Source organism: Haplochromis burtoni, unplaced genomic scaffold, assembly GCF_018398535.1.
Source record: "Haplochromis burtoni strain Fernald_Lab_line unplaced genomic scaffold, NCSU_Asbu1 Contig_13, whole genome shotgun sequence".
Taxonomy (NCBI): domain Eukaryota; kingdom Metazoa; phylum Chordata; class Actinopteri; order Cichliformes; family Cichlidae; genus Haplochromis; species Haplochromis burtoni.
Window position 1 is genome coordinate 4,244,922 of NW_024582374.1, and position 26,408 is coordinate 4,271,329.

Here is a 26,408-nt window from a genome sequence, read left to right on the forward strand (position 1 = left end):
ATAAGGCGAACTCCCAACTCTTGAGCCACGATTGCCCCTCAAAACTGATAGAGATGATTTAAGAATCATCAGCTTACTGTAAGGAGGCAATTTATTAGAATCCAAGGTGCTCCGTGAGACTCTGGATAATAATGATTATTATGAGTAAATTGAGAAGTTTGATGAGGGCTCCACGGCAGCAGCAGCCCTCAGGGATGTAGGAGGAGTAAGGAGGTGTGGAGACCTACACCCACCCACACCTTCCTTCCTCTCTCCCTCCCTCCCTCCCTCCCAGTGGCAGCGTGGCTGATCCTCGGCTCACTCCTCTCTCTCTGCCTCACTCTCTGGACTCGCGGCGGATTTTGGAAGCGACGATGCGAGCTGCCCGGACTGCGGGAGCCGGTGTGCTGTGGGCGCTGCTGTGCGCTCTGGTGCCCGGCGGGGTGTCGGAGCTGGTGACGGCGGTGCAGGAGCAGGTCAAGCCCGAGTCCTCCCTGCTGAAGCCCAAGGTTATGATCGCCATCGTGGCTCGTAACGCGGCGCACAGCCTGCCATACTACCTGGGCTGCATCGAGAGGCTGGAGTACCCGAAAGAGCGCATAGCGATCTGGTGAGAGCCGCACTCACAGGCTGCAAACCCTGGTTTTATTTCGGGCAGTGGCCCGTAGATTCTCAGCGCACATCCAGGAGCTACATGATGCTGAGCATCTGTAACGAGAAGCAGCGGGTGTGCGCGTTAATTCTTGGAAACCTCCGAGACCTGTTGCAGAGTTTTATGATGTACTTAACTCGCGTGTCTGCCGGCATCCAAATTGCACACTGTGGGAGAAGATGAAAGGGCTGCTGTGCATGTTAGGTTCGACTTAACCCTTAATCACGGTTCCTTCTGTCTGATTCAGCACAAACCTGCGGAAACGGGGCTTTAAAGCAGCGGGGCTGCCGGGTATGAAGGGGCCTCACCCCAGGTGAGGTCCTGTGTTCCGTTTGGTCTCATAGAGCTGACTGTGATAATAAAAAGCAGGTGAAGGGGATAAAAGGAGACACTGAGCTGGTCTGACAGCAGGACGGGAAGTCATGCGTAAACTGTGTGTGTGTGTGTGTGTGTGTGTGTGTGTGTGTGTGTGTGTGTGTGTGTGTGTGTGTGTGTGTGTGTGTGCGCCCAGGATGTGGGTTCTGCGGGCTGATGGATCATATCAAAGATGGGTGATTTCTGGCTTCCACAGGCTTAAATATCCAAGTGCAAAACATGTGAAATGGCAGATAGAAACAGCTCTGTGTTGAAGCTTTGCAATGTTGTTGGCATTGGTCTCCGGCTTTCGGTGTTTTCCTTTGTTTCCCAGCCTTCCCTTGCCGAATGTCTTGCTTTTCTTTGCAGAGAGTCTAATTGAAAGACCCTCAGGAGAATACACAGAGGCACTAGAGGGACTCACAAAGAGGAGGGAGGCTTCATTACACAGCAAAGTGCCAAAGTGCCTGAGATGCCATGGCTTTGTGAGTGGTTTAGGGCCCCATCAGCTATGACAGGCATCTCTGTACCCTGCAGTCAAAGTAGAAGCACAAAAAAGCTTTACGTTCTTGAAACATAACAGCACCTAACACACGTCTGTTTTAGGTGCAGCTGATTAAAATATTTCCACTAACATCCATCTGGTGATGTAAGAGGATGTGAACAGTATAAGTATAACAGTATAATACTTTCAGCAACACCTCCAGAACACTGAGTCTGTAATATGTGGTGCTGCCTTATTGTAATTTAAAGGAGGAGTAATTGGAAACAGTGAAACAGTTTTAATGTTTATAAAGTTCTTATTTTTCTAAGTTAACAAAAAGTGTCTGTGTGGTTAAGTCGGTCCGGAAAATGACATGTTTCACTGCAGCTCTGTGCTTCTCTGCTGTCATCATTACTGTTACCCATCGTGTAAGCCAAACCGCCCAATGAATGCCCAATTGTAGTTCAGTTATCCCTAAACACATAAATACGCGTCAGAGCGTTTTACAGCATTTTTTACAAAACTCATTACTGCTGTGCGACAGCTTCAAACCCAAACATCAGAGTGTCCGAACCTCCTCAGATAGATGGGTGATGCAAACACTTTGAGAATAAAACAGTAACACAAATTCCTTCTGATGACCTCAACATTACTGCATCTGAGCTGTTATTTTATATTATATGTTTGACTGTGGACTGCTTGGGCAAATAGAGACATGAGTTTGGAGTTCCCATAAGGTAAGAGCCAAAGACTCTGTGGTTTAATGTTGCACAGCCACCCCGGAGCGTAGCTGGTGTGCTTTACTACCATCCTCAGCTTGTCTATGGGCCAAGTGATAAAACCTAAAGGGAAAGTTTGTGGCTGTGAAGCTTCACTTTTGTGAGGGGACACGGTGTTCCTCACTGTACTCGCTCTCGGAATCTTCATGCTTGAACACCACAGAGGACTGTTTTCTTTCTCCATACCCGTTTCATAAAATGCAGTCCAATAGGAACAGATCAGGAAAGGTGGTGAAGGATTCAGGTGATTTTTAGAGGGAGACACTGGAAAGACCAATGTTTTAAGTGAGAGTCCTCTCTAGTCTTCAGTAAAATAAGCTCACGGTACTTAAATTTAAAAAAAAATCTAAAATTGTTTGTTCCTTAAATATTTTCCACTGGATCCACGGCTTTTTAATAACATAAAATATGATGTCAAATTGAGAAGCTTCTTTAGCTTTTAGAGTTTTGAATCCTTTGCCTTCAAGTATTTTTGTCCGCTTTAAATCATCTGGGTAAGGTCACACAGCTATTTCTAATGCAAGATTTTCTCCTGACAGGGCTGTGGATGTTGGGATGACCATTTCATTTTATTCCAGTTTCTATGGCAATCTGATCATCCGCTCAGATCTTCACCACTCTCTACCAGTTTTGGGAAGGTCAGACAAAACTGCCCGCCTGTAAAAGTTTTCCCCCTACAAGCGGGCACAGGTCTCGCAGAGAAATGGCAGTGGCTTGAAAAAAGCTCTCACACTGCTGCTAAAGAGTGAAAGAATGCAGGGAATTAGCAAGAGAGGGGGCAGCTGTGCAGAGAGAAGGTGGTCAACAATGGTAGCAGGTTAGTTAATCCACATTCCCACACTAGCTCCACCAAATCTGCTCTCCTCGATCCTCTTGTTGTTTTTCTCCTTTCGGGCACTGAAAGAGAAATGTGCCGATGTTTAGAAAGGCTAACAATAAGGTCAGAGAAACTGGATTTAAGCGTCAAACTCAGTGACTCATCAAGGGCGTTGCCATCTCTGTGATTTATAGGCACGGACATGACGGGAAACAATGAAATTAGATTGCTTGTATTTCTTCTGATGCTTCTTGTAACAGTAGGAGGAAACAAGGTTGAGTTGAGATTACTTCATGCTTTATCTTTGGCCAGTTAAAAGTTTTAAGAGTTTCACCTTCAAAGGAGGCGATGGAGATTTCCCCGTACACTGAACTGTGTTTATGTTTGATGCACAATGCATGAAAAACCTCAAACTCAGCACAGCCTCCTATTAGTTTCCTGCTAATGCTGCTTTTCGCTGGCTGCCGGCTGTGTTCATCTGAAGCGCTTTCCCAGGTGCTCAGTTGGAGGTCGTGATGATTTGTGGACCCAATCTGGAAAATAGAGCGCCAGCATCGCTGCCTTTTCCCAGGGGGACTCTCTTTTTCACTTTCATAATGTCGTGTTGTTTATTATCCTGTAAAGCCACTTAACCCATATTTATGACCGTCACTGCACTTTATACTCAGACACAATGGGGAATGGTCCTTGTGGTATGTTTTTTATAGCGTTTAACATAATGAGCAGTTCTTGTCATTACATTTCATTGATAGAAATATTGCACAGCTGCAAAATAACAGGGAACGCTAAAAAGCCAACCACAGCTATTATTTTATTTTTTCTAAATAATGAGATAATTGCAAGTCCTCATGCACCCAAAAGCCTCAGGCACCATGAGTGTAAAAGTTCGCAATGTTCCACGGCTGTGTGAATACATGCTGAAGGCCTTGGTGAACAGTGTGCCGTGTACTCTGGAGATCCTGCCAGGTATGCCACGGTATCTTTGATCTATCATGTCATTATGACATCACGAAAAGATCCGACGTGCGTCACGTGACATAACGTGACATATGCAATCAGAGTTAGGTAGTAATAAATACATCTCCCTCTCTGGTTTATTCACTACATTCATTTATTAGTTGTTATTCATCTCTGGCGATATCTTCCCCAGTGCAACTTTTGTCCATTCTCCATCCTCTCACCCCCAACAGGTCGCAGCAGAGGTTTCTTCCTGCTGAAAGCGTTTTCTTCCTTCCTTCTGTCGCCACGTGCCTGCTTATAGGCGTTGATTGTTAAAGTTCCTCTGTGTTATTGTTGGCTCAAACACACAAAATTCTCTTGCGAATGCAGTTCTTTGCATTCACAGTGCAGAACTAGTTTTCTGTCATATTGTCCAGTAAAAGCTGAGTGTAGCTGTGATGCTGTGCAGGATTTTCAGTACATAGTTTCTTTCTTTTAGCCCTTTGCTCACCAGGCTTTTTATATTCCCTCTGACTGATACAGTGGAGGAAAGTGGAAAGAATAAAACGGGCTTAGTCGTTTATCGGTTTTGGAGCGCGGAGCAGATTTGCCGTGCCAGGTGTGTTACCTCGGGGCTCATTCCTCTGTGGAATTGCACCAGTGAAGGAGAAATTGTTCTTGGTTTTGTTGGGACAGAGCAGGACTTTTCTGAAGAGCAGCTCCTCCAAGCATATGGAATAAATTTTGAGGACCGGATAAACTGTTGTGAGTTAGTGCTGACAGCGTGGGCATTTGTGAATGATTAGAAAAGTGCTTTTTTATTTCCCAAGTTTTTTTTACTAAGGAAAAATATGAGTGTGTCTAATGATCTCCTTAGTTCTGCTACAAGTATGACTGGATTTTCAAGCATGTGCACAGCATCTCTTCTCACATCAACCCTGTGTGTTTGATGTGGACATGTGTGTGTTCTGTTAGACACATAATGATTGTGTGTTCCACTCTGCTCCTTTGGCTCTGCCCCAGTTTTCCATTTACTTCCCCTTTATAACCACCAGGCCCACAGTGAGCCAGAAACAGTCCATGATCATCTCTTACCTCCCACTCATTATCACTTGAAAACTGCAGTCACATCCAGTCCATGGGAAACTTTAAAATCTCTTCAAACATCTGCTCTGATTTTTTAAAATAAATTCCAGAAACACAAGGTGACATTTTCCAGATAAGCAGCTGGTAATGACACAAACTCAGTGGAGCAGACGAAACTCTTTTCTTCTCAGCTGCAGCACAGTTTGCTTTGCAAACGTGAAGTTATCCTGAACCGATTTGATCTGAGCACAAGATGCATGTTTAGCGTGGTCACATTTTTTTCTTGCATCTTGAAAGCTTTCTGGAAACAGGGCTTTTATTTAACACCAGCCCATTAGGTGGTATTAGTAGAAGTTATTACAGTATGTGGCCCTCCGACTATTTTCTAAACGCAGTAACTTCGAAGGTTAATCTTTGCCAGCCCCGCGCTCAGCCTCACCATCCAACTCTCTGTGAAGTTGAAAGGACGCAGCCGATATTTTACCCGATAACATACCGGCCCCGTAGCAACAGGCTCTTCATGGGAATGTCTTCTCTCTAGCATCGACATATTTGTTCAATCTAGTGAAGTAAACAAAGATGATTTACTCTCCAATCCCTCAGCCTCTTCTTCACGCTCTCTTTCTCGCTCTCTCTCCCCCCCCGGAGTGGAAATGATTGTTCCCGTGCTGGACTCCAGACGGTGAATTCTTGCTTAGATGCCCCATGTGCTCCGCAGCACCTCAGCAGCATGGTCAGACGTTGGCAGCACACCAGCAGTAGAATTTGCAAATACCTAAACACAATGGCAGCTTGGTATTGTCTATAGGATGAGGGAGGCCTGAGTATGAAATTAGATTAGTTGAAGTCGAGGGACATTCAGAGGGAGGCAAGAACAAATTAGTCGGGTAAAGAATTTAGAAAAACATTTTCATAACTAGTATGATATTCATTAGACTTAAGCGTCACTTTACTGACTTGTCTCCTGCCCCACTGTGTCCTTTCCACTCTTTCCCTGACATCCTTCTGGTCCTCCATCTCTTCTTCCATCTCAACGTTTTGCTGATTTTCTCTCTCTCTGTCTTTCTGTTCATTTTAACCTCCAACTTTTCTTTTTACAGTAAGAAAGTATTGATGTAATTCACCGGCCGAACGTACTTTACACGTTTACACATGTTAACTCTACATATCCGTAACACTAGAACACATATTTAGGGTTTTGGTGCCAAAAAAAGCCAAAACTCACCTGAGATTAACTTGAAAAAACTGAGAATAGCTTCCTGTGAACACTGAGATGGTGTCCTGTGAGTTTAAAAAATAGATTCAGGGAGACATACACAATCATACACAGTCATATCAACAGCATATAGAGCAGTATGTTGAGATAATTCTGTGAAACTGATCAGTTAAACTTTGTCTTATGAGTTTTTTAAATCATGAAAATTTCATACTAGAGCCTGGGATTGCCACTTTTTAGTGTATCATCTTGTTGTAGTATATTTGCTGGTTGCTGCCACTTTAAATGCATGTCTTACTTCTAGCTGCTCTTTCATACATGCATTCTTTTGAGTTATTCAGATTCAGAAGCTTCAGTCAGCAGCTCGATCCACAAGGACGACCAAAATAGGACAGATGCACACGCAAGAACTGTATTAGTTTATAATTTATGATTATTAATTACATGTAAACAGGATCTAAAAGCAAAATTATGTAGTTCACTTTAAACCATTTTGAGATAATTATATAATTATAAGTTTATTGAGTTGACTAAAATGTGAATGGATGTCTTTCTGAATATGTGGGCTCTGGCCTCTGTAACTGCCGTGGTAAGAAAACTCGTGTATCCCATGTCACATGATTTCATGCGTAGAGGCAGATTGAATGACAGAATCCTTCGACCTTTACATGATATTAAAGCGAGAACCATATGAATTTCAAATCCTTCTTGTCGAGATCTCAGGTAGAGCGCTTTGCTCTCAGACTGCAGGCTTGTATGAGAGGGGCTCATTTCTTCTGTGCTTCAGTGCTGTCCTTCTCTAACATTTGATGACTATCTTTTTCGAGCCTTGAATATGAATGCCAGAAATTACACTACAGTGTGAGTCTGTTGGCCTTGGGTACTTTTGTTGACCCTGAAAGTCATGAGGAATTTCAGTCCAGACGTCTCAGCTCACCGCTCCCTACTCTTCTCTGTTCTTCCTCCATCTCTCTCTGACCATCCACCCCCACCCCTTTCCCCTTTGCCCCGCCGGGCCGTCAAGAAGCCGACAGCCACGTCAGCCTACGGACTGTATAGCAAAGTCAACCCAAAGAAGCACACCCTGTATCATAGTTATTATGTTTTAAAGGCATCAGTGTTCACGCCTGTAAGAGGTACTCTTACTCCCTAATTAAATGCAGCACCCAGTCATTATTGGCAGTGATATTAGATAGTTTATTGAATAAACAGTCAGCTGATACTAGCCTCCTGGGCCTTTCAGAACTGTGTTTACCTCAATGGGCCAATCTCAGAGTCAAGCCTCTGTGCTTAAAGTCAGAATATCTGGCTCACCTTTCTGGCTTGGATAACCATAAGGAAGAGTGTGTGAAATAATGTCGGTAATCATTTTTATGCAATGTTATTACAAAACATTGCCCAGAGTCTTTAAATTTTTGACTCCTTTATGAACATTTTTAAAAATGATTTGTTTTTGTCATGCCTCACTCTGTTTGTCTCACGTGTAACACTGTGTGCACGTGCTACTTTGATTGCTTTATTTTACACTAATCCCCTGCTCTTACACCAGCCCCGTGAAACATGAAATCTGGGGTCCGTATGAGACGGGAATGCAGCACGTGATTGGTCCAATAGGGATTAAAGTTTAAAAGGCAGATTGCTGAAAAGCTCTTATGGAAGAACAAATATCTTCCATAAAGTGATAGAGAGAAGGAGTGATGGGATGTGTAGGTGAGGCTTCAGGAAGCATGTGCTATCCAGATGCTGAGCCTAACCCCAAAGCTGCAGGCAACAGAATAATGAGGCTGCAGCTTACCCTAACCTTAAAAAACGGTGATGAGGGGACAGTATCGGGCAGGAGAGGAAAATAAAAAGGTTATGGAATGATGAAGAAGGGGGATATAAATCCAAGATCCTAAATTGTTGCATTTACCCAGTTATTGAATCGTGTTGCATCCCTGTGCATCAACGCCTGCACATCCATTTTTATCTTACTTCCCATAGCTAGAGGGACAAAAAGCTGCAGAGGTTTAAGTATCATCTCAGCACAGCTGAAGGATTTGAAAGAAACTGCAGGGGCTCTTTGAGGTCTCGCTGATCCAGCCTAGAGGTAGAGGAAATCCACCAGAAAGGATGATAGTTGCCTCGTAATAAAGAATGAATGCAGTAAGATCGAATGAGTTGGAGCCCCGGCTGTTCGGCAAACGTGATGAGGAGCAGAAAATGAGGTCGACTCTGGGTAAGTGTGTTTTCTGTGTGCCCATACACAGAAGCCTCGGTCTGTTTGTTTCACATGTGCACATTGTGTGCACATGGTGCTTGGATTCATACATTGCTAAGTTTCTCATGTTCAGAAATCATAAGGAACACTAAGATGCAATGTTGGTAATGGAAAATCACAGTGTGCTCGGAGCTCTTAGTGCTCAGAGGGGCTGGGCTGCAGGAGTGGCAGCCAAACAGGATGTGTTTCAGGGGGAAAGAGTCAGAAAGCAAACTTAATTCTAAAGCAGCTGCGGATCATTCTCAATAGCTTAATTTGTATTTATGTACCCAGACGGAAGCTGTGATGCTGCACACGGTTACCGTAAAAATACTATAAATGCTAATGTTTTATGTATCAGAACATTATAGAAATAATCCTTAGCAGGCCTAACATTAGGAAAATACAACCTCAGATAAATAGAAACACATAAATAGAAACACTGTCTTTTTATTTATTCAAGAAGAACAGCCAAGCTGCAGAATCAGTGTGTGAAACACAGGCAGGTGCTGCTAATCAACTGCACTTCATTAACTGATCTTCAGTCAGTGTGAGCACCCAGCAGTGCCAACAAAACTAATGAGGAACAACATTATCAATGATCCTAATCATAAGGCCAGCGACCTGAGCTGAAGGTCAGATGATGAAGGTCAGAAAAAAAACCCTCAAGATTTCCATCTCAGAGTCCACAGTTTGGGTCATACTATGTAAAACTGCAAGTTTTCTGGAACAATGTTCTTTGGATAGATCCAAGTGGAGATGCAAATACCTCGTATCAACTGTAAAGCCGGTGGTGGAGGGCGTGAGTTTGTCTCGCAGCCACAGGACCTGTGCACCTTACAGGCATCGAGTGGACCATGAAATCCTCTGTATATATCGAGTCAAGTGTGATGTCTGTCCCACGGTCAAAGCTGGGACCAAACTGGGTCATACAACTGGACAATGATCCCAAGCACAGCAGCAAATCTCCAGCAGAACAGATGAAAAAGAAAAGAATCAAGCTGCTGCAGCGGTCCAAAGTCCAGACCTCAAGCTGACAGTCAAAGAGCTGTGCATAAATTAATTCCCCAAAACTTCAATGAATGAACTGAAGCAACTTTGTAAAGACGAGTGGGCCAAAATTCCTCCACAGTGACGAGAGAGACTGATAAAGTCACACAGAAAACAGTTTCTTTGAGTTCTTACAGCCAAAGTTGTTTCTACCAGCTATTGAATAAGTAACATTCAACGTATGTATAGTATACTTTTAGGCTTTAGCTACAAATTCCTCTTAACAGAGGACAATTATTCTAAAATCGGTCATTCCCATATTTTCCAAACCATTTGTAAGAGGCTGCAGACTGTTTGCTGCTTATTTGAAGACACCCATCAACCTTCAGTTGGCCGGTTACCTGGACACAGCATCCTGCCAAAAAGAGCCTATAAAAATAAAATAGAACTCTGCAGAGATTTAGATCCTTGCAGATTGAACAAAAGCATCATTAGTATTTTAATATGGTGTGGGCAAAACAAAGCCAGGACAATCTTTGGTTTGGAAGTGATTTTAATGAGCTCTGTGAGGTATTCACTAAAGTGCTCAGTCTTAACTGAAAACAGTTTAAAATGATTTTTTTTCAGCATATGTTTACCAAACACAAAGCCACTTTTCTTCTCCTTTCACTTTCAGTCATTCGTTCCACACATCTCGCCCATCGTTCGTGTCCCATCCGTGCACGTGCTCCCTGTACGTTACGTCCCCGTTTCTCGTGCCGTGCATTGTTATTTTTGTCAAACCTCCGCCTGGAGCTGGATCTGTTTGTCAGAGCTGGCATGTGGGAACATATTCATGTCCTGGAGCGAAATGCTGTTTAGCAGATGAAAAAATGTGTAATGTGTGGGCACATCTGCTTATTACCAGGTGTTTCAGTGTGTTCAGCAGCTATTCATCAAGAGCTTCTTTCTGCCTTTGTTGCTCTCTTGCTTAGAATTGTGCACCTGCTTTTACTTACGTTTGACTTTCGACGCACTCGGGCAGACGGGTATATTTAAAATGTCCAAACACAGGCATGCTGCTGTAAAACACAGCTCTGAACATCCTCGTGGTCTGCCGCACACATCTACAAGTACTGACGTGCACACAACACACATGCTATTAGAGTTATTGATCATATAGCTTGTGGTTCTCTCCAGCTGTTCATGTCGGACGGAGAGTTTATTGGCCCGATTGAAGTTGACTTAAAGCCCAAACATAAGCTCGCCCTGATGGTCGGACTAACCTCCGTGTACAATGCAAGACTGCACGTCTGTTTTCTTCACGGATGTAATTTATTTACATGTAATCATATGAAGATAATGAGCATGTAAGCAAATGCTTATTGTACAGAGAGCAGGTGTGTGTGTGTGTGTGTGTGTGTGTGTGTGTGTGTGTGTGTGTGTGTGTGTGTGTGTGTGTGTGTGTGTGTGTGTGTGTGTGAAATATGGAAGGAGAAGACAGGAGCGAAGTTTGGGCGTGTTGGTGTTTCTGTCTCTGTTCATCCAGACTAAAACTGGGTGTGATTTTGGAGACAGTACAGTAGGGAATATTACAGCAAGCAGTGGAAAACTCCATCTGTGTGTGTTTGTACACACACATTCAAATGGCTTCCGCTTCCAGATCTGTTGACCTCTCCTCCTTAAGTGACATTTTAAAAGTAAAGTGAGTTTGTGGCAGGTGACGTTTATTTTTCTGCTGCCCCAAAAAGTGAAGTGATCGCAAAAACTACAACGAGGGCATGTTTATGGTCTTAAGATCTCTCGCACAGATTTATATATCCACACAAGCTCCCGCTCACACATACAGTAGTCACACTGTCTCCTCTGAGTCAGCTGTTAGCTCAAGTGGAAATCTTTGCAAAGAAAGAGTGCAAACCACAGGGGTGACACCCCGATGCTTACAGGTATTTCTGCTGTTTTTCGGGGTCTAAATCTGTTTATGTATTCATATGGGATCATATCATAAACAGTTTTTCTTTAAGTTATAACTTTGGACATGTTTTAGGGTTAGGGTGAGGCTTGACAGAAGTAATTGCATTGTAACATTTTATTGTTTGCTCCAATAACATTGCATCAACATTCACAATTTAATGAAGCTAAAGACAGTTGTAGCTACAGTTATTCCTGCTTTTTTAAGTCTTTGTGCCCAAAGTTGGAGTGGTTTAATGATTCTCTTTGTCAGCGCTAATAATTGTTCAAAACCTAGCAGTCAGGCTTAAAGCAGGGTTATGGTAGGCTTGCAGTAACACTTCCCTGCATGGTGACTCATGAGACTTTGCCTGTTCTCCAGCACTGCAGTTAATTAGGCAGCAAAGAGGCTCTGCAACACTGAAACTGCCTGCTGTAACAACAGACAGTACTTAGGAAGAAACACTCTTCCCTTGACATGGAAGAGAGCACCTACCTCTTCCATGTTACATCAAGCTGACCACAGTCTGCAGTTCTGAGCGTTGTGTTCGACTCTTCTTCACTTCCTCTTGCTTCTGCACAGTGAAAACAGTCCTGGCGTGGTGTGCTCAGGAGAAGTGTTCAGCAGATGCGTGTGAACAAGCTGTGCTGTTGTTTCTCCAGTTGAACTTGTGGCTGTTCATTGAATGGAGTCCTGTGTTGTCTGCGTTGGTCATTTAGGGCAGCGACAGACCATAATGTGGACAACACCACCGCCATGTTAAGAGAATGGCTGAAGAGAGCTCAGCACGTCTACCACTACGTGGAGTGGAGACCGATGGAGGAGCCGAGGTAAATCTACGAGAATTACTCATCAGACCTGTTTAGAGCAAGTCTAGTTCCTCCTCTCTTCATCAGTCATTTGTGCCCATTGATGGGATAGTGGACACTGAAAAAGTGTGTTTTTTCTCTCAGGTCCTACACAGACGAATGGGGCCCTAAACACTGGCCTCCTTCCAGATTCAACCATGTAATGAAGCTAAGGCAGGCTGCTCTGAAGGCCGCCCGGGAACGATGGGCTGACTACATCCTGGTAACCTCTTTAGTTTAAATTTAAATGTGCAGTAGGCATTTACCCTGAAGCTCTTTCCCCAGAATCTAGAAGCAGAGCCAGTATCCCGCTGAGTGCTTACAGCCATATTAAACCTCAGAACAAAATCAAATCAGCCAATGACATTTGCACCAGTGGATCATTCTGGTGGCTGTTTGTGTGCTGCTGTGATCCTTAAAGGCAGGGGTGTCAAACATAAGGCCCGTGAACCAGAATCAGCCTGGCAAGGACTCCAATCCAACCTGCTTGATAGCTTTTTTAGGATGTGAAAGAGGGCTCAAACTTAGGACTGATTTTTAATGGGGGTTTACAGCTTTACCGATAAAGGCGTTGTGTAGCTCATTTATGTGCACCAAAGTAAATAAGTAAAACAAAAGAAATTTCCATTTTTTACGATCAACTGTAGAAATGTCTTTTTTTTTTTGTTCGACAATGGGTCCAGAGAAAAAAGAAAGACATTTTCTGTGTATCAGCACAAACTTTTATTCACACACACATTAATTTCTTGCATTCTAAGCCCAAAGAGTCGTGCTAACAGAGGCCTTTTGTTCACTACAGCAGCTTTTCTTTATCATGTAGAAAACCTGAGACGATATTTAAACATATCTCAGGGATTCAGTCTGTAGTTTAACTTCTTTACTCTGACAGAAACTTAATAACAAAGTGTCCTGTATGTGTAAAGCAGACGCCAAACAGCTAACGTTTATGTGATTTGTGTTTGAAGTGATATTATGTTTAGCTTTGTTTGCAGTGAGAGCATTAAATAATTTTTAGATGTGTACACAATGGTGTATAATTACTTTTTATATTTAAATGGTTTGTTTTGTCTGATGTACAATGTAAAATATATCAGTTAAAGCTTTTTACATTTTGACGGTTAATGAATTTTTGAGTGCTGTTTTTTTGAAGAAGCTGTGACTGTGTTCAAGCTAACGTCTGCGTATATGAAATCTCTGTAATTTCATGTTTCGTGTTCTTTGTTTGTGATTGCTCTCGCCTGCTCCTCTTCAGTTTGTGGACAGCGACAACCTGCTGACTAATCCTCGCGTGCTGAACCTGATGATGGCTGAGAACTTAACCTTGGTGGCTCCCATGTTAGAATCGCGCTCTCTTTACTCTAACTTCTGGTGTGGCATGACTCCACAGGTACAGTTAAATTCAACCCTCCGTCTATCCACTAATCCGGATTTATTAATTAGCCTGCCGTTTTTTTAAACTCCGTCCTTCATGTCAGGGTTACTACAAGCGAACCCCAGACTACCAGCCAATCAGGGAGTGGAAGCGGCTCGGCTGCTTCCCCGTTCCCATGGTGCACAGCACCTTCCTATTGGACCTGCGTCGTGAATCCAGCAGGGACCTGGCTTTCTACCCCCCTCACCCAGACTACAGCTGGGCATTTGATGACATCATAGTTTTTGCCTTCTCGGCACGTCAAGCAGGTCAGTTTGAATCTCCCTGCTCGCAGCAGACCACAAAAGGAGAGAAATGCCTTATGGCAGCTTCACCGTGTTGAACTCTGAGCTATCTATGACTTCATTCATGCACCTGCATTTTTTTGCAAACTTTTTTATTGTGCAGATGTTTACTGTTGTATAACACAAAGCGTTTCATTGGTTTCATGCACATGCGTCAAATTAAGGTAAATGAGCAAGAGAGTAAGATAAATGGATCCATGTGTCTTCTTTGCTGAACATGGGGGAGGTTTGTAAGTGTGTGCAACCAAATCAGTGTTTGTGGATTTGCATAATCCGATATGGAACAAATGCGACTGTTAGGATTGATCTTCTGGAAGAAGGAAAAGCACTAACAGATGCAAACCCGAAGACACAGAAAGAAACAAAGACGTCTTCTTCAAAATTTGTTTCAGCATGTATAGCTGTGCATTTAGGTGCCTGCAGTTGTGCATTATTTCACTGCACGTGTTAGACCGGAATCATTCACAAATGTAATAAAATCTCAAAGGTTCTGCAGCATTGAAACGTGTTTGGGCATAAACAAGGCACCATCAACAGCTCATACACCGATCAGACCGATTATGTCCACCTGCCTAATACTGTGGTGGGGAATAGAGATGTTGCCCGTCGAAGCATGGACTCCAGTCGACCCGTGAAGCTGTGCTGTGGTATCTGCACAAGCAGATACCAATGTTAGCAGCAGATCCTCTCGGTCCTGTTAGCTGTGAGCTGGAGATTCCATGGATCCTTGGGCTGCAACTGGGGAATTTGGGGGCGGAGTCAACATCTCAAACTTTTCTGATACCTTTCTATCAGCATGAACTGTTTCTGCAGTTTGAGCAACAGCAGCTCGTCTGCTGGTGGGCCGGCCTTCGCTCCCCACGTGCTTCAGTGAGCCTTGGCCGCCCATGACCCTGTTGCTGGGTCGCCACTCTTCCTTCCCTGGACCTTTTAATAGATACTGACGGCTGCAGAGATAATCAGTGTTATTCACTTCACCTGTCAGCGGTAATAATGTCCTGCCCGATCAGTGTATTTATATGATTTCAAGCCTGTGCAGCCTCTCGCTCTCATTCAGGTTGTGATTGGGAAGAGTTTCTGTTTGGTTTCAGAGATTATTTACTGTGTGCACGTGAGAGGAGGGGCGAGGGCCCCAAGTAGTCTAATTTGGGTCAAGAGGTTATGTTTACATCCCTGTGTGTGTGTGTGTGTGTGTGTGTGTGTGTGTGTGTGTGTGTGTGTGTGTGTGTGTGTGTGTCTTAGGTGTGCAGATGTATGTGTGTAACAGAGAGCACTATGGCTTCCTGCCCGTCCCTCTCAAGGCACAGCAAAATGTTGAAGATGAAAGCGAGAGTTTCATACACACCATCACAGAGGCTCTGAGTGAGTACAAACACACTCGACTACACACTTATTGTGACTGCTATCTGTCATTCCTTGATTACTCCGCCTCTCAGCCTGGCTTCTTCTCTTTCTTGACCGCCATGACCTTCCATGATTGCGATCTTGCTGCCCTCCCCGCTCTGTTTATCCATGCCACCCCCATTTCTTCTTGTTTTCTTTCCCTTTGACTTCTGTTACTACTCCTCCCTCTGCTGAGCTTTCATATGAGCCTAATCAAATGAACCATCACAATCAAGAGGAAGTTCAGGCTTTTACTAATCCTGTTTATCCTGTTATAACCCTTCACCTCCCTCCTCTCTGTGTCAACAGTTGACCACGATATCGAGCCGTCCGAGTATTTGTACTCTCCACCATCCCCCCAGAGCAGGATGGGCTTTGATGAAGTGAGTTAAAAAATGCTTGTGCCCAGAATGCTGACTTAGAGTAATCTGATTACATGTAAATTAAGAGCAAAATGTTATATATAGTGTACATTAGTTTATACTGTCACATTTTAATGATTAAATCCTTCATGTTTATGGTTAAAAATCATTTTTTCTGTGAGTGCTGGTTCTGCCCAGAGGAACAAGAGTGCAACCAAAACTGTCTCTTTGCACTTTCACAGTTTTTTCTTATGTCTCTTATTTTCTTTGCTTGCTTAGATTTTCTTGATCAACCTCAAGCGCCGGCTGGACAGAAGCACCAGGATGTTGAAAACAATGGCCGCACTGGGGCTTCACTCCACGCTGATAGACGCAGTAGACGGGAAGTACGTTCCAGACAAACACCTATCCATGAATCCGATGATGATTAAATCCAAGCCATACATTCTTTAATTTAGTCACAAAAGCGTGTTTTTATGCTACAGATACTTTGCTTTTGTAGAAATACACTTGACTGGTTTTTCCTCCTCTGCTTATTTTAATCCACAAATGAGAATGTTCTAGTCCCTTTTCCTGTGTTTATTTGCACGGCACCGCGGCTGTTTTTACTGATGACTAACAAAGCAGTGAGTGTAAACTGTAGATATATGATGTTTTTCATCATTTTTTCAATCTGTTCCCTCTCTCAGGGCTTTGAATACGTCCCAGCTGCAGAGGTTGGGAATAGAGATGTTGCCAGGCTATAAGGACCCGTACTCTGGTCGGGTACTGACCAGAGGGGAGATCGGCTGCTTCCTCAGCCATCACTCTATATGGACACAGGTGAGGCCAGGGAGAGCAAAAGCACTAAATCAGATAAAGAAGGTTCTGTAAAAGTGTTCAAACTAAAAAGCATCGATTCCACTTGCTAAAGTTTTGTTTTACTGAATACTTAATTCCTTCAGAGTAGCTGGTGTCTGACACTCACAGAGGGAGCAGGAAACATAGGGAGCTATTGGTTGATGTACAGAGACTGGTGCCTGACTTCATGACCTACATGAACAGATCAAGTCAAATCAAGTGCCTTTATTGTCATTTCAACAATGTGCAGTGATACAGTATACAGTTGAAGTGAGACTACGTTCCTCCAAGACCTTGGTGCTACATATAACAGACAATCAACACAGGACTACATAAAGTGCAAGTGTGAATAAATTGCAAACATGCAGACACAAGACAGTGCAAGACCAGACAGAACAAAATGATATGGAAACAAGACAGTGCACTAGTTATGTGCAAAAGACTGAGCATTGTGTAGAAGTAAACATGAACACCACTTGTTTTGGTGTCCATGTGGCTCAGAAGTCGCAATGAAAAGCACAAAAACTGCACAATTTTGGTCCAGAGTGGCCATTGCTGTGTCGCCACCCCCCATCTGAAATCTTAGAGCACGTGGCATTCCTAGGCAGTCTCCCATCTAAATACTAACCAGACCTGACGCCGCTTAGCTTCTGAGATCAGACACGTTCAGGTGTGCTCAGGGTGGTATGGCTGTAAGCTGTTAATCGCACTCATGACTGTCCAAAGAAGAGACAGACAGACACAGCATCGTTGATTGCTACAGTAAAACGAGGAAAAACCAACACTGAGTTAAGGTGACTCAGCTTTTCGGTTTTAAAAAAACAGTCACCGCAGAAAACTATGGCCAAAAATCAATCTAAGGAGAGCAGCACTCGTGGCATGCTTTCATTTTAACCCCAGTGTTTGTGTTTTGTCACCATCAGGTGGTGGAGCGTGACCTCCAGAAGGTTCTTGTTTTAGAGGATGACGTGAGGTTTGAGCCCAGGTTTAAGCGACGGCTGCAGGCTATAATGGATGACACAGACAACACCCAGCTGGACTGGGACCTGATGTGAGATCACCTGCTTGACATTAGCTATATTCAGATCAGAAATCTTCTGGTTTTTCATTATTTTTATGAATGCGTGTCATTCGAGCACATTTAAACGAAGCCTGGTTAAAGCTGCATTTGTCTTGGTCTGTTTTCAGCTACGTGGGCCGTAAACGCATGCAGGTGCAGCAGCCGGAGCGGTCAGTGGAGGGTGTAAACAACCTCGTCGAGGCTGACTACTCCTACTGGACGCTCGGCTACGCACTGTCACACCGAGGGGCCAGAAAGCTGCTGGCTGCTCAGCCTTTGCCTAAGATGCTCCCTGTTGACGAGTTCCTGCCCATCATGTTCAACAAACACCCCAAGTCTGTCTTTACGACCCTCCTCTTTAATTTTAAATTACAGCGATTACGTGAAATGTGCTTAATCTGATACACTGTAAATAACATGGATGGGATGCAGAGGAAGAGGGTTTTATTTAAGGACTGCACAACGGTACAGGACACAACGCCTCTGTGTGATACTCAGACAAAGACCCTTTAGACGGTCTGGTTTCTGAACAGACGGGCAAATATTTACTGAGGACCACAAATAGATGATCGCAGGTGCACTGCACTCTTACCTAAGAGTAGATCAGGTGATCCACGTGGAGAGGATGACATAGCCAAGGCTAAATTTAAAAGTGTATGGACTTTTGGCATGCGTGGATGCAGTTTATGCATAAAAAGTCATACTCAAAGGGCAATGAAGCAGCACAGAAATAAAGCAGTTTCTATGCAGTAATTATCTATACATAGACATAGACATGGACACGCGTGCGCATGTCTCTGTTGTGATTTTTAGACTGCACGGCAGTGCGCAGATTTCTAGTTTGTGCTCTGGTGGTGAACCACAACATCTGTCTGTTATGTTCTTTGTAATGTCTCTGCTTCCATCATTTTTCACTTTCTCTTGTCCCGTTTTCTTTGCTTTTCTCGCCAGCACCAGCTCATTCCCCCTCTCTGTGCTCCTCGCCCACAGGGCTGGGATTGTTCTGGGGGTTCACTGGGTACTGTGCCTTACACGAGACACAATGCCGGCTTTTCTCTTTCGTTTTTTTTTTTACTTGGGAATTCCTGCTCAGCCCCCCCCCCCCCCACATTATTTTAGCGTAGCACCTTCATTGCCACACTGTGGCGTCCACTCTTCTTGGCTCTCGTTCTTTTTCACCATTCTTTGCACGTTCTCCTTAGCGCTTTATTACGTTCTCCTCTGCAAAATTTACTTCTTTGTACACCTCCTGCGTCCCTGTGTCACCCACGTCTCCACCCCCTTCCTCCTCTCTCTTTGAGGAATGTAGACCAGCACGGCTTTTCCTGCTGGTTGTGGAAAGAGGGACAGGATTCCCATTGATAGAGTTCCCAGTGTGGGGGTGTGCATAAGATGAACACTGTGCAAGTGTGTGTGTTACTATATAAATATACGGCGATGTGTGTCCAGCGTGGAGTGTATAGATTACTACACAAATACGCTGTGTGTATTCAACAGTGAGAGAGTTTGTGAGGGAAATGTGGAAAAGTGTGCGGGGGAAAAAGTGCCATGTGTTGTACGATACTAGCGCGTAAACAGCAAGGGTTATCAGCTCCATTTTTCGTGTGGGATTTTGTTGTCTTCCATCCCCGTCTTTGCTCACAAATACACAAAAACAGGAGAAAGAGGAATATCTGACAGTGAAGCCAGAGTGAAAGACCTCATTGTGTGGAAGAGGCAGCAGCTCCTTTCAGCACTAATAAAGGTGTAGGGTTTCACCGTCCTTGTGGAGTGTTAACGGGCTTTTAACGTGTGATTAGAACTGCCTGGTCTGTTTCATGTAAGTGAGATTTTGAAAAAGATAAACACACCACAAACCAAATATATTCACCTTTACTGTGCTAAGTGCTTTATTTAAATATTAAGAGGTGTGGCGCAATATTTCTATCCCTATAGCATCTCCTCTGACTCCATGTACAAAGAATTTGGGTTCTTGTCTGCAGCCAAAGTAAAACAAACTTGCTGTTATCATCATGAAGTTTGTTTCAACGTTGTCTCTTACGCCCCTCCTCTTCCTCTCCTCTATATTCTCAGCGTTGAGTACATGTCTCACTTTGGGCCCCGAGACCTGAAGGCCTTCTCCGTGGAGCCGCTGCTCATCTATCCCACACACTACACCGGAGAGCCGGGGTACATCAGCGACACCGAGACCTCCACCATTTGGGACGATGATGCCGTGGCGACAGACTGGGACCGGCAGCACGCCCGCAAAACGGCCCAGCAGGGTCGCATCCGGCCCGTGGCGCAAAACAGCGTGATGGGAGACTCGCCGCCTCCTGCGGCCCGAGCGTCGCGTGATGAACTGTGATACGGAGACTCGAAGAGAAAGACTCGTGTTTAGAAAAAACACACAGTGAATGCCATGCGTACACACACTGAAAAGACAGTACAAGCAGACACTCTGTGCATGCATAGCACAGATGTCCAAACGGATAAAGGCAGTATTGAGCTGTCAGCCTTGTCTGCTACCTGAGGAGGCACAGAGGACGCACAGAGGAAGAGGATGGGATGAAGAAAATGGGACGAGGGCCAGCAGGCGTTTGACAAAAGCTTTATTTATTTCCCACTTGCCTCCTCTCAGCATGTGGAGACCGTTGGGCCTGAAAAAAATCCAAGCGACACATGGAAGACAGCTAGCATCATTTGCAGGATGTGAAAAAAAAATCACAATTTAAATTTACATTTTATTTAAAGAAAACAGATGTGTTTTAGTGGAAGAATAAAAGAAACTAAAAGCTTTCCTAAAACAACTCTGTAAGCTTTAAGCGTGAGAAACTGCCCATCAGCATCCCTTTGGTGTTATTGCGTGAGCGTGTGGACATATGCACGTGTTTATAGAGCTGAACATGTGAGGGAGGAGGGAGGCTGATGTATCGTACCCAAGAGTGTCACTGCTTCAAATGATGTCAGAAGCACACAAAGTAAATAAAAGTCCTTTTCTCGCCACGCGGGGGGGGTAACAGACCCAAAGTCTCTGCTGTGCAGCAGGCTGGACCTGCTGGTTAGGAATTCAGAGCGCCAGTCTCACACTACATAACGCCTGAACGATGCGTGATATGCCGTTTCAGACACATGCTTTTGCAATTATGTGTGCTAAATATTTTGGAAAAACTGGATTATCAAAAGTTTTCATGTCCACATGGTCTTTGTTCAGTTGTGCTGCTGGGCTGAACTAATAAAACTTCTTCTCTATTTCTGTGTTTTCATTGACTCTGCAGGATAAACTGATGCAGATGTTATCAGTCTTCTTACAGAAATTAGGTTATTATTGTGTGTGTGTGTGTGTGAGAGAGTGAGTGTGCTATTCCTGTGCGACTAACAGAGCTTCCACTAAGTAATGCATATTATCGTGTATTCGGTTGAACAGCAAACATAAACATTGCTGCTTTGTTCCCATGATCTTCTGCTGTCTCCTCCAGTGGGAGTCGAGGCTTTTGCTCCTCATGGAATCACACAAATTGTGGTGAAGCCTGCACACAGCTCCAACCTCCCAGTAATTTTAAAGGTTAGAATGGTGACCATGTGCAGGACTACACTGTCCTCCACTATTTGTCTTTCACCTCAGTGGCTGAGTGAAATTCAGCTCCAAACTTTATAGTTTCTGCAAATGCAAGATCAGAGAAAAGGGTGGAAGGGGAAATGGGCAAGCAGGGTGGGGGTGGCGGAGTTTTTATGGGATCTTGTGAGATAGAGAGTAAGAAATGGAAAGAGCCTGTAATTGATTATTGAGCACAAAGCTCTCCTCCCGTCTTAGCTCATGCTTTTGCTCTCATTGCACCAAGACTTTAAAATGATCTGAGCGACCTCAGACATCCGTCAGCTTGAATTATGTTTAAGTCTAACCTGAAGATGCACCTCTGTCCACACCATATACATACACACATACACATGTATATATGTTGGTTTACTTGTGTCTACTATATTAATCCTGTTTCATGGAGCACTAACCAGACCTTACCTAATACAGCTGTTATGTCCTGAAGTTGCTTCTTATTCATTTCAGTTTACCTCAGGTGTCCCCCCCCCCCCCCACCTCTTTTCTTTTCCTTTAGAAGAGAGATTGTGCTGCTCTCTGGTGGCCACGTGTGATACAGCAATTGAATGCTACGTGTTGCTTAATGAGGACTGTCACGTGGACATAACATAACCACATATGCTAAGATCCAGATCATGGTCACATCGACAATGTAAGACATAAATAAAATATTTTACACCACAATTTGCTAAAACACATACAAATATTGAGTTGGAGCCCTCTCTTGTGTGCTAAACACAGAAATTTGGGGCCTGTCCTACCACATGTGATGTTTGCATGCGTTTAGCTGGATGATGCAAAAATGAAACATAGCGGAAGAGCTGCAAGTGGACAGCTCTGCTCATAACTCCTGTGTTGACAGGGAAGCAGATTCTGCATTGAGGTAAGAGATTTTACAGTTTTTACTATATTTTTTGGCTCAGATTTTATATCCAGTCAACATAACTCGGCTCTTTATTACCTGAAAAATTGAGCAGGTGCTGCAGCAGGTTTGTAGCAGGGCCCTTAGACATTTAATATTGTCACATACAGCACCTTGCACTTTATTAATAATGCAGTAGACCCAAAAGCCTGCTTGTCCTGCAGTGTGTTACACATGTCTGTGTTTGTGTGGAAGCTCACATATGCATGCATGCTTTTCTGCAAAATGTGAATGTTTGTGTGTTAGTGTAAGTATGTGTGCTGTGAGTAGACTAGAGGGACAGTAGCAGCAGAGCAGCTTTACTTTACCAGAACAGAGTCTGCAGCATTCATCAGTCCCAGTCGCCTCCTTCTGTGATTGCTCCTTCATCTCTTATTTAAAAGTTGATTGACTCTTAGCTCACTGTCATAACACCATAAAGCATAATGTAATTTTCCATCCACAGAAGCATTCAAACAGACACCATTTTTAAAGCACGCTGTTATGCTTTCAAGTTTCTAGGAATCTCATTTCCATATTGTATGAAAATGAGCTATGGTTAGACCTATGTACACACCACACACTGAACATCAGGCCTTTGTTATGCTGGTGTCACCGTAAAGTAATGCATCTTAAAAATCACATTTCTTCTACAAGTGCACCAATATATGAAAATGTGACTCGGAAACAAATATCACAGGCAAGACGATCATTCCAGATTAACTGAGTAAATTAAACATGTCAGCCGTTCAAATAATAATGACTTTTACATTGGCTGTGTTTCCACTCGTTTAACCGTGGTTTCATTGCGATTACATTAATAACTGACTTCTAAGTTTCTGGCGTGAAGCTCATTGGACCACAAAGAATGTGTTCAGTCCATAAGCAGCGTGTTCCTGTTTTGATTTTCCCAGATACCAATCGTGCATAGATGACAGGAAACAAGAGGGAGATACAACAGAGGTCCTCAGCTGCTTTTTCCATATTACAGTTCATGGTGGGTGTCTTAACCTCGATGAGTAACGCTTTTCACAGTGTATATACAGATAAAAAAGGTTTTCACATAGTTTTTCACAGGCCTGCACGGAGCCCTAAGTACAACTTTATGACCTCTGTAAGAATTAAGAGTACAACGCAGCTGGTAATTGCATTTGACTACGAACGTCGGTATGAGCACTCTATGAAAGCAAAATTTGCGACACTTTGCAGGTCTGGAGGATTCAGGTGTGAGCTAACATGACACCAAGGAGGTTTATCAGGCCATTTCCAAACAATATGAAGTCTATCAGGCTGCAGTGAGAAAACCTAATAGACAGTGGAAATCATTTAGCACAGTTACAAGTGGACCTCGCAACATAGTTAGACCATGCAAAGCTCAGAGAAACTGTAAAAAGAGATCCATCTCCGAGTCTACAGGCCTCTGTTAGCATGTTAAAGGTTAAAGATAACGACAGCATAGTCACAAATAGTCAGAAAAAGGCTGACCAGGCTTGTTTTGGACAGACAGGATCAAAGCGGAGATGTTTGTCCACCCTAACCCTAAACCCACTTCAGAGAGCTGTGCATAAATGAATGCTAATAAACTTGTGGAGTGGAGAGAGTGTGGACCCAACTGCAGACACTGACGAATGGACTTTAATGGTGGCAGGAACACAATAAAAATCAAAGGAGAAAGTGACTAAGAACTACACAAAACTTAAACTGGGAACAACTGCAAAGTAATACAAAGGAACTAAAACCTGAGACGTGAAACACAGAACATGAAAACCTGAGACCAGGAACTCAAAGAAGGTAATACACAGACAATCCGGCAACAAACAGAGGACGACAAGGGGCTCAACACACAGAGGGATAACGAGAGAGTGAGACACAGGAGCAGAGCACAGATGTGAGAAATCACACACAACGAGACCGGGGTAATCAAAACTGCAGACTGTCAAAGTAAAACAGGAAACACTTGACACTGAAACGATGAGAAGCACAGACGTGAAAACAAAACTAGACTAGACGCGACACAAGGAACACAGGAGAAGCACAGAGACAGAAGCCAAGAACCACTGACCTGCGATTACAACCAACTATTTACTCATTTTAATCATTATGTTTAGAGCCTTTTTTTTGTTGATACCATTTTAGCCAACACTTTCACGTCTTTATCAACAGGCCTACTTTAGCCCAGCTTTTCAGTAATGCATCCTTGAATCTAAAACGTTCAACGGCTACCATACTTGTCGGTATGTTGTAGTATTATCACGATCCTTAATTTGATGGTAATGATTGGGCAGTGAAAAATAGCGTTTATAATGGGTTTCAATGGGGCGTTTTTTGGCTCGAATGCCAAGGATCCTTTTGACCCAGCGTTTTGGAGTTTTGGTTTATTCTGTTGTTTATGGTATGTGTAAGTTATTTAGGTTCTCTACGTTCATTTGCCTTTTAGTTTCCCCTTGTGTTTTCAACCCCTGTTAAGTCTCCCTTGCCCTTCATGTGTTTCATGTCTGTGTGTCTTATGTTGTCAAGTATTGATCCCTAGAGCAAATAAAGGATTCTGATTCTGATTCATGTTCTCATGTCTGCGTCTCATTATGTTTCCTGTTTTATTTTGAAGGGGTCCTCTGTTCAATATTTTTAGTTTTAATCTCCCCTTGTGACGTTGTTACGTTCATGTGCGTCAGCTGTTTCCCCATGTGTTCCCACTTCCCTCATTAGCTTTTTTAGTTTTTGTTCACCGAGTTTAGGTTATTGTTTAGTTTGTTTGTACCATTTTTGCTAGCCTTAATAAACGGCTTGTTTTTTGTTAATCCACGTCACGTTCTGTTTTTGGTCTGCGTTTGAGTCCTCTTTTGCAAACGCATACAGTCTGCCTCAGCCAGACTGTGACAAGTATTTATGATTATGATTAGCATTAACGATCCTGGATCCGTGCCTTTATGACGTTTACTCCAAACTTTGATTCGACCTGCCGAATGTCACAGCAGAAATCGAGATTCATCAGACCGAGGAACTTCTTCCAGTCTCATGTCATTGAGTTGTAGTGAGCCCATGTGAGTCGGTGTGGTTTTCTGCTGCTTCGAGGTTAGATGTGTTTATTCAGAGATGAGTTACTGTTCCTATCAGCTCAAAGCAGCTCGGCCATTCTTCTCTGGCATCAAGCATTTTCTCTCAGAGAGCTGCTGCTCACTGAACGTTTTCTCTTTTTGGGTCCATTCTCTGTGAACCATGGGAATGTTTGTGTGGGAAAATCTCACCATCAACCGTGCTGCACTCAAAGTCACCTACATCACCTTTCTTCCTCATTATGAGGCTCTGTTTTCACTTTTCTTGAATATACTGAGCTGCTACCGTTTGGTTCTCACTGAACCAAACAGCAGGAAATGTGTCAAAGTGGGCTGTGTGGCAGGCAGCAATCGGACCTGAAGCACTAAAGGGATAACACAACAGAGTGAGCTAGTATGTACGCACGCAGGCGGACAAACACAGCTCAAAATAATCACAGACTAATGAGACACACAAAGCAAAACTGAACATAATGGACATGGAGTGAAAGACTATCAAAATAAAACAGGAAATGACTAACTCTAACATACGACATATGAACCTGACACAAAGACAGAGGTTGGATATATTATATATATATATATATAATATATATATATATATTCACTACATTCTTCATTTCCAGTTAATACTTGTACAGCTGCTGTTATTGTGTGTTTATATATATATATTATTATTAAGGGTCCAACGATCATTAGTTCTATATTGTGTATTTTGTTGTACAGTTATTTTATTTTCAACTTTAATTTATATATTTTATCTTATTCTTCCCAGTTAAATTTACCCTTCATTCTAATTTGTGTTGTACAGTTATTTCATTTTTAACCTTAATTTATATTTTATTCCTTCCTAGTTAAATTTACCCTTTTTAATTTTTCATATTTATTTCCTATCTTATTCATAGCCTTTCCTTTTTTGTTTTCTTTAGGTCACGAGCAGTTGTCCAAGCATTTCACTACATATCGTACTGTGTATGACTGTACGTGACAAATAAAATTTGAATTTGAATTTGGAGAGACAGAATGGGAACACAAAAGATGATGACGAACCTATCATCAGCTAAAAAACATCAGAGAGCCAAAGAGACAGAAAACAGGATCGTCACAACTTTTTATTGATAATTTTCACTTTGGGGATGAGGTTGATTTAAAGCACATCCAGGATAAGTGTGGTAGTTGTCACCTGTTCACTGATCATCTATGACC

At 43.2% G+C, this 26,408-nt stretch overlaps 2 protein-coding genes across 2 annotated transcripts in view; both read left to right on the forward strand.

The window, feature by feature from the left end:
- zgc:92140 (uncharacterized protein LOC447854 homolog) overlaps positions 1–10,951 on the forward strand; it is a 48,974-nt gene extending 38,023 nt beyond the window's left edge. The window contains exon 7 of the transcript XR_006053686.1: positions 10,915–10,951. The gene's annotated coding sequence lies outside the window, so the exon portion shown is untranslated. The remainder of the gene's footprint in view (positions 1–10,914) is intronic.
- colgalt2b (collagen beta(1-O)galactosyltransferase 2b) lies at positions 250–20,905 on the forward strand. Its single transcript, XM_005932470.3, has 12 exons — positions 250–589; positions 12,185–12,295; positions 12,419–12,536; positions 13,566–13,700; positions 13,789–13,993; positions 15,272–15,391; positions 15,722–15,795; positions 16,054–16,160; positions 16,464–16,596; positions 17,538–17,665; positions 17,803–18,009; positions 19,748–20,905. Exons 1-12 carry the CDS (start codon positions 354–356, stop codon positions 20,019–20,021), a joined length of 1,848 nt encoding a protein of 615 aa, XP_005932532.1. The 5' UTR covers positions 250–353; the 3' UTR covers positions 20,022–20,905.
- Positions 20,906–26,408: the final 5,503 nt, after the last annotated feature.

Coding starts and splice junctions, on each gene's coding strand:
- colgalt2b (XM_005932470.3), top strand. CDS start 354: ATGCGAGCTGCCCGGACTGCGGGAGCCGGTGTGCTGTGGGCGCTGCTG. Junction 13,701..13,788: donor GGTGTGGCATGACTCCACAG/GTACAGTTAAAT, acceptor CCTTCATGTCAG/GGTTACTACAAGCGAACCCC. Junction 18,010..19,747: donor ATGTTCAACAAACACCCCAA/GTCTGTCTTTAC, acceptor CTATATTCTCAG/CGTTGAGTACATGTCTCACT.